The 12,635-nt window shown below is 41.7% G+C and overlaps 1 protein-coding gene across 2 annotated transcripts in view; it reads left to right on the top strand.

Moving 5' to 3' along the window:
- The window catches only part of SNX13 (sorting nexin 13), a 140,084-nt gene extending 131,766 nt beyond the window's left edge, over nt 1–8,318 (top strand). For both annotated transcript variants that reach the window (XM_073581437.1, XM_073581438.1), the window contains exon 26: nt 963–8,318. In XM_073581437.1, coding sequence (XP_073437538.1) covers nt 963–1,210 — 248 coding nt within the window. In that variant the 3' untranslated portion in view covers nt 1,211–8,318. The remainder of the gene's footprint in view (nt 1–962) is intronic.
- Nucleotides 8,319–12,635: the final 4,317 nt, after the last annotated feature.

Here is a 12,635-nt window from a genome sequence, read left to right as displayed (position 1 = left end):
ATATAATGGTGCGGTCCTTACTAGCTGAAGCCAGGACTTACCTGGAATTGTTTATTGCTATGTGTCTCATTATGGTGCAGTGCATACCTCTCTAAGGACGAGCATTCGGGAGGAGCTATAAAGCTTGGAGCTGGGCCTCTTTGCATATGAGACTTGTGTAGTGCAGACATCCAAGATTTTCTGTTCTGCTTGGGCCTCCTAGAGCTCTCTCATGTATCATAAAGTCCACACTAGTTTATCCACGTTTTTCCAGATCGATTCAGGCAATTTAATTCTCAGAAGAATTTAGGGCCCCCATTTGTGAGAGGTGATTTATCTGGCGGTCAAGATCAAGTCTGAAAATGTTACACATTTCACATATAGTAAATTCTTGCTTTAAATAAGCAAAAAGCCAAAAGTGCTCCGAGCGCCAAAGAATTAACTCATCGTACATATCATACAGTGTGAGTTTACCAACCTGGGCAAAAAAAAAAAAAAAATGTTTTACAGAGTAAGATAATTGAGAAAAATATAATAGCACTATGCGTTTAGGTTCACCACCAGCTCCGTCCAAAACCTGATTCCACGAATGTTTCTTCTACCATTGTTGTGCACTGATACGGTGGGCCCAGGCCATAGCACTGAACTGTGGCAGCCATCAATGTCCGCTGCAATAACGTGTCATCCATGGAGACTGTCGGATCCGCTAGCATTTGGCTACTATAGTCAATTGGGGGGTCATTGAGAAGTGAATATTTTACAGATTTTATTATTTCTTGCTTTTTCTGCCCATAAAAAACTATTTTAGTAGATGGAAAGCCCATTTCAATTATTTCATCATTATATTATTTTGCCACAAGTTTATCTAACCATGCTGCTGTTTTCTGCCGTAGATTGCGTGCCGCCATTTTGTGTTTTCTTATGTGTATTTTAGCTTAATATTCTGTATCTCATAAATCGCCTTTTCTTCCCTCCTTCCTCAGATGAACTGAAGCACATCATTGGGGCAGAAACCACAAGAAAGGGAATCCTTCGGGTCATTGAAATGTTTCAGCACACCCAACTGAACAGGAGACTTGTGTATGTTTTTTTAGAGGGTTTTTTGGAAACCTTATTTTCACAATGCAAATTCCATGAGCTTTTTAACAAACTGCACTCCAGATCAGAGCGAATGAGGAAATACAGACAAAGACCGCAATCTTATCACGCACCCGCCTTACAGAAAAGGTGACACTCGGGCCGGTCAGAATCCGTCCTAGAAACTCTGCAGTGTTTTAGCCAGAAATAACGGAATAGCTGTTTGGGAATAATTATCCGGGCTCAAAAATGGCTACTGATATTTCCTCACCAGTCACATATCATGTCCTATAGATTATCGAAGCATCCATAAGCTGTGTGGCTCCACTCATCCTACCTGCTGTGCAACCATCAATCAATCGGGACTGTGTCTTAAATTGGTGCACTTGAATCACTCTGAAGGACCAGAGATGGTGGTACCGTCTGGATTCGGGCATAGAAGAGCATGACGGGACCTTTCCATTGGTCGTATAGGTGCCAGATTGTATTTTTCTACATTAATATCAAGCACAAACACATTGCTACGCTGGAGGATCAACAGGATTGAGTTAAAGCTGGGGAATAGTGCAATGATGGCGGCGGGGGTCCCAGCGTCACTGGTTAGGACATACATTCCCATGTAGCAAATGGCAAGGATGGGGTAATACATGAACTCAGTATCTGCGGAAATATTGGCTCACTGGACCGCGGACTGTAACTTTTGATATTATCACTAGAGTCTTGCGACAAACTTTTTATGCTCCGAGTGCAGATCTGCATTACTTTGGGGAGTAGGGTGTTTTTTCTTTTGTTTTTTGTTCTTTTCGTTTGATTTTTTTTTCCTGAATATGCAATCAGTCTTAATTTTTTCATCCTTACATTAATACATTGAGATGGCAACCGCTTGCAGAAGGTAACATCATGATTAAGTATCAGACATCCCCCCCCATCAAACAGGGTCATTCTGTATAATATATTAGCTTAATGAGGTGTAACCCCCTAAATCGTGTACCCAGTGCATTTATTGCATGTCTCGTTATCCCGAATATTGGTATATACCAACAAGTGATTGATGGTGGTGTCTTATAGTTGCTTTTTTATGAGCACAATGGCAGTGTTACACTGTTATTCTATAACTATATCTCTATTGAGATGGCTGATATCACCTTTTTTTGTTTTGTTTTTTTATAGATTTCTTACCACAATGTTTGTGTTTTAAATCGGAAAGATAATTCTTTAGTTTCTTTTCACCTCTTTTACACAAAATATTTACATAATTGGTCTCTTGAAAGGGGTTTAACAGATTAAAAAAAAATAGTTTGATACCTGGTTCTGGGTGAGAAGCATTGTGGTGAGGAGTGTATAGCTAGTCTGTTCTCAACACTACCTCAGGTCCTGCTTGGAGTGTGGTCATGCTCAATATGTTAGCAATATGGAGATATATTTATATAAAGTACATGTGATGACTTCCTACAAGACACCAAGAAATTTGCTGCTGGGTTCTTAATGGGGTTCTCAACAGGACAAAGTATTGGGGCAAGTTACTAATGTATGGTGGTCCCCAATTGTAAGAAAGGGTCTCTGATGTGCCCCTTTTATATGAGCAACAGCCATGTATGTGCACCATTCATTGTCCGTGGGACTATCGTAGATGCCGGAGTTCAGCAGTCCCACTGGCAGTGAATTGAGCAATGGTTTGTCTGCACAGTCATTGCTCTATTCAGATAGGCACGTCAGAGCCCTGTTCCCAGAATGTGTGGGATGAGTGATAAGCCAGTTATATGGATAGGTGATAATTCATTACGTTGGGACAACCCCTTCCAAGAGGTTGACTCGTGCCGACTATGAGCCCGAGTCATTAAGACTGGGGTTGAACACACAATTCTTTATGATGTGTGTGTAGGAGTGGCATGCGTCTAATTGATGAAGAGGCACACACCACATAATGAATTAGGCGCCTCTTATCTCTGGCATATACATTTGCGCACTTCACCAGAAAAGTTACTCTAGAGGCTGGAGCAACCTTTCTGGCATAAATTACACCACAACTTTGGATAAATTTATTGGGTGGGCTGGGCGTCACAACGTCCCGTTCTGGTCGTACACGACCCACTTTAGTGGAGCTGTCCTAATCTTTCATCAAAATGCCAATGGTCACAATTTTATAACTTTTCAAAGTGAAAAGATTTTGATGAATCGGGGCCTAAGTCTTTTCAGAAGCTTTGTGGTGACCTAGGATCTCCCACCACACCATATGCAGCTAATTTTAACAGAGAATTGGTTTGCTATATATTTTTTTTTCTTAATGAATGCTGTAGCTGAAATGTAGTATTACATGACAGCCCTTCAAGAGCTCTCCAGCTTGAGCCACTTTTATTAAACAACCCCTTTATTCATAACTGCAAGCATTGTAGTGATGGGCTGCAGTGGTCTTGCGCTGCCTTCAGTTAAGCATATTGTGCTCGGAGGTCTGTGAGTAACTTGGGTCATGATTTGTGATTTCTTTTTTATGTTTTGGTTAGATGATGTATCACAGATTCTTATCAACTACCAATATTTCAGTTTTAATGAAAATAATAAATACAAGTCTAACATTAAAGGGATTTTCTGGTGTAAGAAAAAATCTGCAGTCTACAGACCACCGAATCGTGACAGTGTGCAATGTGCACACTGTCAATATTCTCCTGTCTACCCCATGCAAGTGGGCGGTCACATTACCATATGTATGTGATTTTCTTAAGGCCCCGTCTCACATAGCGAGATCGCTGAAGCGTCACCGATTTTGTGATGCAACAGCGACCTCGCCAGCGATCTCGTTACGTGTGACACTTAGCAGCGACCAGGCCCCCGCTGCGTTGTCGCTGATCGTGCTCGAATGTCCTGGGCCATTTCTTGATCGCTGGTGTCCCGCAGGTCAGCGCGCATCGCTGTGTTTGACACCAATGAGCGACCTCGTTAGCGACTCAGAAATCATGGACAGAGGGGGGGTCGTCAGAATCGGTGCTGTGTGACAAGGTCCCAACGACCGGCGAGGTCGTTATTCGGATCACTGGATCGTTGCTGCGTCATTGGGTAAATCTGACTGTTTAGCAGCTCACTAGCGACCATTTAGCGATGCACCAGCGATCACTACCAGGTCGTATCGTTTTTGGGATCGCTGGTGCATCGCTAAGTGTAACGCTAGGTCGTCTGCAGACTAGTCTTATCTGACTCCTCAGTTCTCTTTTGTTGAGAGAAATTGGATGAGACTAGTCGACACGTGACTGCAAGTATGCAAATTTCCCACTCTAAAGGGGAATTGTGACAGTGTGCACATTGCACATTATCACGATTCAGCAGACTTTTCTTAGACTGCAAAAAAACAGTAAGTCCTATACAAATCAGATGGTAAGGTCATTTTGTCACTTTCTTTTGCCCCTTTTCTCAGCAGCATGTGATAATATAATGCAGGCTATCATTCGTAGCCTCACGTTCGTAAATTTTGGGCTGAGAGACCGGTTTTTATAACTTCTATATAGCGGTTGCGAGTCCTGATCTGTTTGTCGATGATGCGACCACTGCACGTTAATCCGCATAGTGTCAGTCTACATTTTCTATGTGAGAGAAGTTCCAGCGGAAGTAAAACAGATATCAATTTATTATTTTTATTATCTTGAATTAGGTATTTGTCATTAGTTTGTGACTGCTGCTCAATATCTGCTGTAACCAGACTGTGAAGCGGTTCATAATCTAGTTCTGCCTTTAATCCTCATAAAATCCTGCAAATTGATTGTACAATATGGAATCGTAACGGAGCGCTCTCGTGTCTGGGCTCAGTGGTCGGCCCTTCAGATCGTCGCTGTAAATGTATCGTGCCATTGTCAAAAGCAAATGCACTTTTTTTTTAGCCTTAATATTTTTTTAAATCAAGATAAGAGTAGTAGATACACATTGGCTCAAGAGTTGTGATGTCCGATAAACCTCAACATTTGTGATGCTGTAATTTTGTGCACCAGGTTTTAAAACAGAAAAATGTAGCTTTATTTTTATTATTTTTTTTTTTTAATAATGTGCAATATTTTCAGCTGTCTAACCAGTATAAGTCTGGGTGCTTTGTGTAGCGTTTTCTTTAATACCCGGTTAAGACCCCCGTACTGCAACATCTAGGGCTCATTTTCGTTTGGTTTTCTAAGCAAAGTGCTACCTAGGAATAAATGAAATGTTAGAGGAAACCTCTCGTATAATTATTTTGTAAAATAGCTCTTAAAAGGATCCCGTCAGCTGATGCCCACTGCCCGATCCATCTCCGCTAGGTATTTTTATCTCCTGGGGACCAAGCCGCACAGGAGACTAGTCAGACTGGTGAGTCCCTGACGGTTCTCCCAAACGCTGCCCTTGTGTGATGGGGCGCTTCCTGCGCCTGTGACCTGTTTTGATACTAAACACAGTCCTGTTGTTCTCTCTAGCAGACAAGTTGTTTCCGGAGATGTCTTCAAAGAATAGATGTATGCACAGCCGAGTGCGCATGTGTGGGACTAGCTTCTATTCTAAAATTCCTTACCATTTCTGTTCTGAGGCTGTCTGGGTCCCCCCATAACTGTTTACATCATCATGGGAGACACCTAAATGTGCTGCCGTTCCCGGTACTTCTTAATGCCATCTAGATTACAAATTAGATAGAAATATCTGCTAATCATATATATATATATATATATATATATATATATATATATATATATATATATATACACACACACCTTTACTAGAGGAAATTACGACTCCTTGCATCTCCTGTCTAGCTTCTTTTTTTTTTTTTTTGTTCTTTCTTTCGTTCTTTCTTTTGTTCTTCCTATCGTTCATTATACTGAAAAATCTTTTGTAATAAAATTACAGTTAGGGGGCGTATTCAGAAATCAGTAGAAATCAGTCCAAGATTGGACTGGCCGCCGGTCTCCCAACCGGAGCATGACCGTGTCCTATATTTCTAAGAAGTGGTCACGCTTGGATCCGGAGACCTGCCGCCAGTCCGTTCTCGGACCAATTTGTACGGATGTCTAAATGTACCCTTGCACCTACTACTTGGTGTAAGTGCTGCAGCTTTTCTGAATCTGGTGGCGTTTTTCTGTCTGCACCTCTCCCGTTCCTGAGTTATGGCCCTTTGTTCCTGCAGTAATTTAATCTAGTTTTTTGTAGTCCTGAGGGTGTGGTCCTCAACCCTCCTGTATGGGAGTCTTCTTGAGGACCACGCCCAGTTGTTAGACTAGACTGACATGCAGAGGGCCATATCTCGGAAACAGGCAGGCACAGGAAAAAAAAATTGATTCAGGAGAACAACGGAATTAACACCAGGTAAAAAATATTGCATATTTATGGCAAGCGCCAGGTCATCTAATATTTAAAAAAAAAAAAAAAAAAAAGTGGGGGACATGAGCAGAGATGGCAGCAAAAGCATGGTAAGGAATTGTTGAGAAATGTAGCATTTTGGGAGGTGTGTGTGTTTAAAGAACCAAAGAATTTGGCTGAATAATGGTCTTTTTTGTTTTTTATTCTTATAGAAGATTTTTTCAGTCATTACATTAACACTAACATTTCCAATAAAATAACTGTTCGGGAGCATGTATTCTTAATCTGAGTTCTTTATTATCTACATGGAGGTATGTGAATAATTTAATAACTGTGTTACTATTCCTCGTCAGTCAGGTGTGTGCCTACAAAAGCTGGAAATATTGGCACTGATTCTATAAGGTGAAGCCGGGGTCACAGGACCATAGATACAAGAGAATCTGGCCGATTATGCTAATAGCATTCTGCTCAGCCTGTTATCAGTGTTCCAGCCGAGTGTCAGCCGAGTGTCAGCATAGTACGGTCAGAAATGTAGCACACTGAGAGGAGAAGACGAAGAACAAAATTTCCCATCTTCTCCATTGTGAGTTCGCTGAAAGCTGACTGCACTCGGATGTCATCCAAGTGCAGTCCAATGATTTCCACGGAACCGGAGACTTGAATGGGCAGGGGCGGTGCAGATTGATATTTTATTCCAGAAACTTAGTAGTCACACCGCTCAACTGTACGTCTCCCATGCTGCAGTCCGAGGCCGTTTTTGCAACTGGCAATGAGCAGTAAACTATAATTTTAAAAATCCCTTTGTTCTTGAGTGGGGATGATTTTTAATAAGTTCCAAATTGCTTATTTTGACCTATTTGAGAAGTTGACAACCCCTTTAAGAAAAGCTCCAGAAACTGATACATCAGGAGTAAACGTTTACAGGCTATCTTTAATTGTTTTTGTTTTTTTGGCTCACGATGGTAAAAATGTACATCCTGTGTCTTTTATCCCAGTTAATCAAGTGGCAGATTAGCTTAGTCTTGGCTGACAAACTTCCAATATATTTGCATACTTCTTGACAAACATCTGGTTAATGCGGGGTGAAATTTAATGTTACGGATTTAGAGTTTGTTTTTTTTTTTATTCCAAAACTAGCGCCACACTTGTTTATTGGCTGGATTTAGTGTTGCAGTCCCATTACATTGCCCCTTTTTTTTCTTCCAGCTTTCTATGGGAACAGCACTTGATTCATTTTCTCATATCGTTGATGAGTCCGCACAGTTGCAGGAGGCTGTCTAAACGCTCCTGAATTGCATATCATTTGGACTATTTTACCAGTCGCTTGATTTTTTTTTTTTTTTTTTTTTATTCTAAGATGATGTAGAATGATTCTCATCGGTTTCTACATGAAAACTGCTTGGTGCGTGAAATAGCGGCAAAATCTAATCATAGAGTGAATTCGATTCAATAATAGGAGATACATTCTTTTTTTCTACCTGCATAGCTCTATTGCCGCCGTACCTGGACAAAGCAGAGAATACAAAGATGGGCCCCTAGTTCTTAGCGGACTGATAGGCTGAATTCTCATGCGTTTTGACTCCCTGCTACAAATGTCTGCCGCCACAGAGTATAGATTATGGGTACACATTAATGACTTGTTTTATAAGTCTCAGTTGTCACTCCAGGTTCTCTTAGTGTCCTACTGTCCTTAGCAAATATTTATATTGCCTATGTCATGACTATAACTGTTTTAATATGAATTGTGCATATCATGTACAGTAATTGTTTTTGTGCATTATTTTATGAAAGCTATTTTCACTTTTTTTTTTTTTTCTTTTGTCTTTTTTTTTTTTCTTTCTCTTGAGCAAAGCAGAATGTTACAGCTATTTTATAGGGTTGAAAGGAACATTTTTTTTTTCATTGTTTTTGTTTAAATGAGAAGCTGGAATACTGGTAACACTAATAAAGTATTAACAGAAGCTGTTGTACAGTTCGCGAGTCTTTCTTCCTAAAGTCACTTCTAACCAGATAGTAGCCTGGGTCCTCTAAAGGTACTGTCACACTTAGCAATGTACCAGCGATCCCGACCAGCGATATGACGCGGTCAGGATCGCTGGTGCATCGCTAAGTGGTCGCTAGTGAGCTGCCACAAAGGCAGATCTCACCAGCGACATCACTGGGGACGGAGGTCGCTACTTACCTGTCGCACTAGGCGATCCTGCGTCCTCCCGCCCGGCTCCACGCTCGTTGCTTGTCTCTCCACAGGAAGCGCCGCAGGAAGCTGACGACGAGAAACCGTCCTAGACGTTCTCGCGCGATCAGCGATAACCAGCGGGGGAGCGGGTCGTAGGTAAGTATCAGACACAGCGATGTCGCTAGCAATATCGCTATAACATCACAAGTTATAGCGATATTGTTAGCGATATCGCTTAGTGTGACAGGCCCTTAAGTCATGGATGTGCAATCCATCAGGTAAGTCACCAGATGGGTCCTCCAGTCACGAATGTACAGGATTACTACTGATATATAAAACCTAATGGAACTTTGTTTATGGACTTCGTGCTCTGCCAAACGATGGACACAATTCCAGTTAAGATGAAAGATTATTGTTTTATTCCCAACGCGTTTCGAAGTAATAGTTACTTCTTCCTCAGGCGATGAGACATCCCCTGAGGAAGAAGTAACTATTACTTCGAAACGCGTTGGGAATAAAACAATCTTTCATCTTAACTGGAATTGTGTCCATTGTTTGGCAGCGCACAAAGTCCATAAAAGTTCCTTTAGGTTTTATATATCGGCGGTCACTGGTTTGGCCCTTGGACCATATCCTACATGCTTTATCTCTCCTGCAGCGGGTGAGTGGATATTGTCTAATTGTATATATTTTATCATCGGATAAGACCCTATTTGCGCTTCTCTCGTTCCTACAGTATAAATCAGGATTACTACTGTTCACGCAACATACAGTAGTGTTCAAAATAATAGCCAAGTATTTAAAAACATGAGTTAATCTTAAAACCTTTATACTAGTTTTTGCACACGGTTTTCTAATTCAAAACAGAGAAAAGTATATAATTTGTAACTACTTTACAGAAAAAAGCGAAAAATGTACATTGGGCTGTTCTAAAAAATAGTGTCTGCATTTATCTTTACAAACTCACAAAATGTACTATTTTTTATGATTTTGCATTCCTGTGAATCACTAACCTAACATTTAGTTGTTACTCAGAGTTGCTTAGAACTGGTTCACATCTACAGGTGCTTCTCACAAAATTAGAATATCATAAAAAGTTCATTTATTTCAGTTGTTCAATACAAAAAGTGAAACTCATAGTCATTACCATCAGGGTGGTCCATTTCAACGTTTATTTCTGTTAATGTTGATGATTATGGCTTACAGCCAATGAAAACCCAAAAGTCCTTATCTCAATAAATTAGAATAATTAACAAAAAAAAGCCTGCAAAGGTCCCTTAGTCTAAGTAAGCTCCACAATCATGGGGAAGACTGCTGACTTGACAGGTGTTCAGAAGGCACTGACACACTCCACAAGGAAAATAAATATTGCATTTTATTTGGAAATCAAGGTCCCAGAGTCTGGAGGAAGAGTGGAGAAGCACACAATCCAAGCTGCTTGAGGTCTAGTGTGGCGTTTCCGCAATCTGATTGTTTCGGGAGCCATGTCATCTGCTGGTGTTGGTCCACTGTGTTTTATCAAGACCAAACACGGCACAGCCGTCTACCAGGAAATTTTAGAGCACTTCATGCTTCCCTCTGCCGACAAACTTTCGGGAGATGGAAATTTCATTCTCCAGCACGACCTGGCACCTGTCCACACTGCCAAAAGTACCAATACCTGGTTTACAAACAACAGCACCACTGTGCTTGATTGGCCAGCAAACTCGTGTGACCTTAACCACATAGAGAATCTATGGGGTATTATCTAAAGGAAGATGAGAGACACCAGACCCAACAATGCAGACGAGCTGAAGGCTGCTATCAAAGCAACCTGGGCTTCCATAACCCCTTATCGCCTCGATGCCACGCCGCTTTAATGTTTAATACAGTAATTGATGCAAAAGGAGCCCCAACCAAGTATTGTGTGCATTTACAGAACATACATTTAAGTAGGCCAACATTTCGGATTTTTAAACCGTTTTTTCAAGCTGGTGTTCTAAAATATTCTAATTTACTGAGATAATGACTTTTGGGTTTTCATTGGCTGTAAGCCATAATCATCAACATTACGATGGGTGTTCATTAAAGATTTCCCCTGACCCACTTCCTGTGAACTGAGAACAATGAAACTTGGCACAGTTATTAATCCTTCTCTACATGGGTGCCACCTAAGGACACACACTTCTCCCATCTCTTTAAGCAATTGTAAATCTCGCTTGTAGAAGTCGACAGGTTGCTCCAAAAGCTGCGTTGTGACTTCGGAAATCAGAGTCTCATCATCTGGAAAATGCTTGCCTTTGAAAATTAACTTCATTGTTGGAAAGAGGTGGAAGGCAGATGGTGCTAGGTCAGATGGAAAGGGGGATGCGGTAGAATTTCAAAGCCACAGGAGCCTGCTTCCCTTTGAGCAAAATGTAAGTTGTGAACTGGTGCATTGTCTTGCAGAAGGCGGACACCTTTGGTGAGCGTCCACGTCTCTTGGTTTTGATGGCCTCCCACAATTTCCCCTGCAGTGAAGCATAGTATTCCCCAGTGATCATGATCAAGGTACTCTTTGGTAGGAAATCCATCAATACTACTCCGTGCTGGTCCCAAAATACTGTGAGCATGGCTTTGCCTGCCGAGGGTTGGGCACGTGCTTTGGCAGCGATTATGGACCCAGCTTTCATCCTGGGAGATCAGTCTGTTGAAAAAGTCCTCCTGGTTTCCATGGCACATCGTCAATTGAGCCTGAGAGCATTTGACTCGTTCCTGCTCCTGCAAAGATGTGAGCAGCCGGGGAACCAAGCGCGCGTATACCTTATGTATATGAAGATGACTTTGGATGATTTTTTTTCTACGGACCCCACACTAATCTTGGGCTAGGTGGCGAATGGTTACATGACAAGATTTTCCAAAATGGCGACCTCCACTTGCTGGATGGTGTGTTCGTGAATAGCAGAGTGGGGTCGCCCTAGAATTGGAAATGTTTTCACCGAAGTCTGACCACATTTGAATTGACGATGCTAGTTCTTCACTACATCATATAATGGGGAATCATCACCATAAACCTCTTTCATATCCTCGAACATCTCCTTTGTGTGCGGCATTTCAAGTAAAGGAACTTTGTATTCCACTGGGTCCATTTTCAAACCTCGCACCAGTTCAGCACCTGTAAAATTAAGACCGTTATCAGTTCTGAGTTGCAAATTGGCACATAACCTATAGAGACTTATATCATTACACATGTGCAGTTTCAACATCCTGTGATAAATAAAATTGGGTCAGGAAATCTTTAATGAACGCCCCTCGTAACAGAAATAAACACTTGAAATAGATAACAGCTTGTAATGACTATACGAGTTTCACTTTTTGTATTGAAGAGCTGAAATAAATGTAACTTTTTGATATTCTAATTTTGTGAGACGCACCTGTATGTTGCAGAGTCAACCAACTTCTTGCATCTGTCAACTTATTCAAGCCCAGGATGCTTGAACTACATACCACAATAATTTTTTGGCATTTGTTGGCTTTGCCCCAGAAGCTGCATTTTTTGTCACCCCACACGTGTTCTATCGGATTAAGATCCCGATATTGGGCTGGCCACTCCATAACCTCAATTTTGTTTGACTGGAGCCAAGATTTTGCTAGTTTACTGGTGTTTAGTGTCCTTGTCTTGCTGAAACACCGATTTTCAAGACCATATCCTCTTCAGCGTAAAGGCCCCGTCACACTAAGCATCACTGATTTTGTGACGCAGCAGCGATATTGCTAGCGATATCGCTATATGTGACACTTACCTCCGACCAGCTCCCCTGCTGGTTATCGCTGATCACGCGAGAACGTCCTGGACCATTTCTCGTCGGCGGGTTCCTGCTGGGCTTCCTGCTGGCACCGACGAACAACGTGTGGACGCGGGCGGGAGGACGTCTTCATCGCTACATCTAACAGGTAAGTAATGACCGCTGCTATGTCGCTGGTGAGATCTGCCTGTTTGGCAGCTCACTAGCGACAATTTAGCGATGCACCAGCGATCCTGATCGGGTCGTATTGTGGTCGGGATCGCAGGTGCATTGCTAAAAGTGATGGGCCCCTTAGGCAGCATGACCTCTTGAAGTATTTTATCATATGCAAACTGGTC

Source organism: Dendrobates tinctorius, unplaced genomic scaffold (genome assembly GCF_039654945.1).
Source record: "Dendrobates tinctorius isolate UK_male_01 unplaced genomic scaffold, ASM3965494v1 ptg000070l, whole genome shotgun sequence".
Taxonomy (NCBI): Eukaryota; Metazoa; Chordata; class Amphibia; order Anura; family Dendrobatidae; genus Dendrobates; species Dendrobates tinctorius.
The sequence above is the reverse complement of the archived record's forward strand: the minus strand, read 5'-3'. Positions and strand labels throughout refer to the sequence as shown.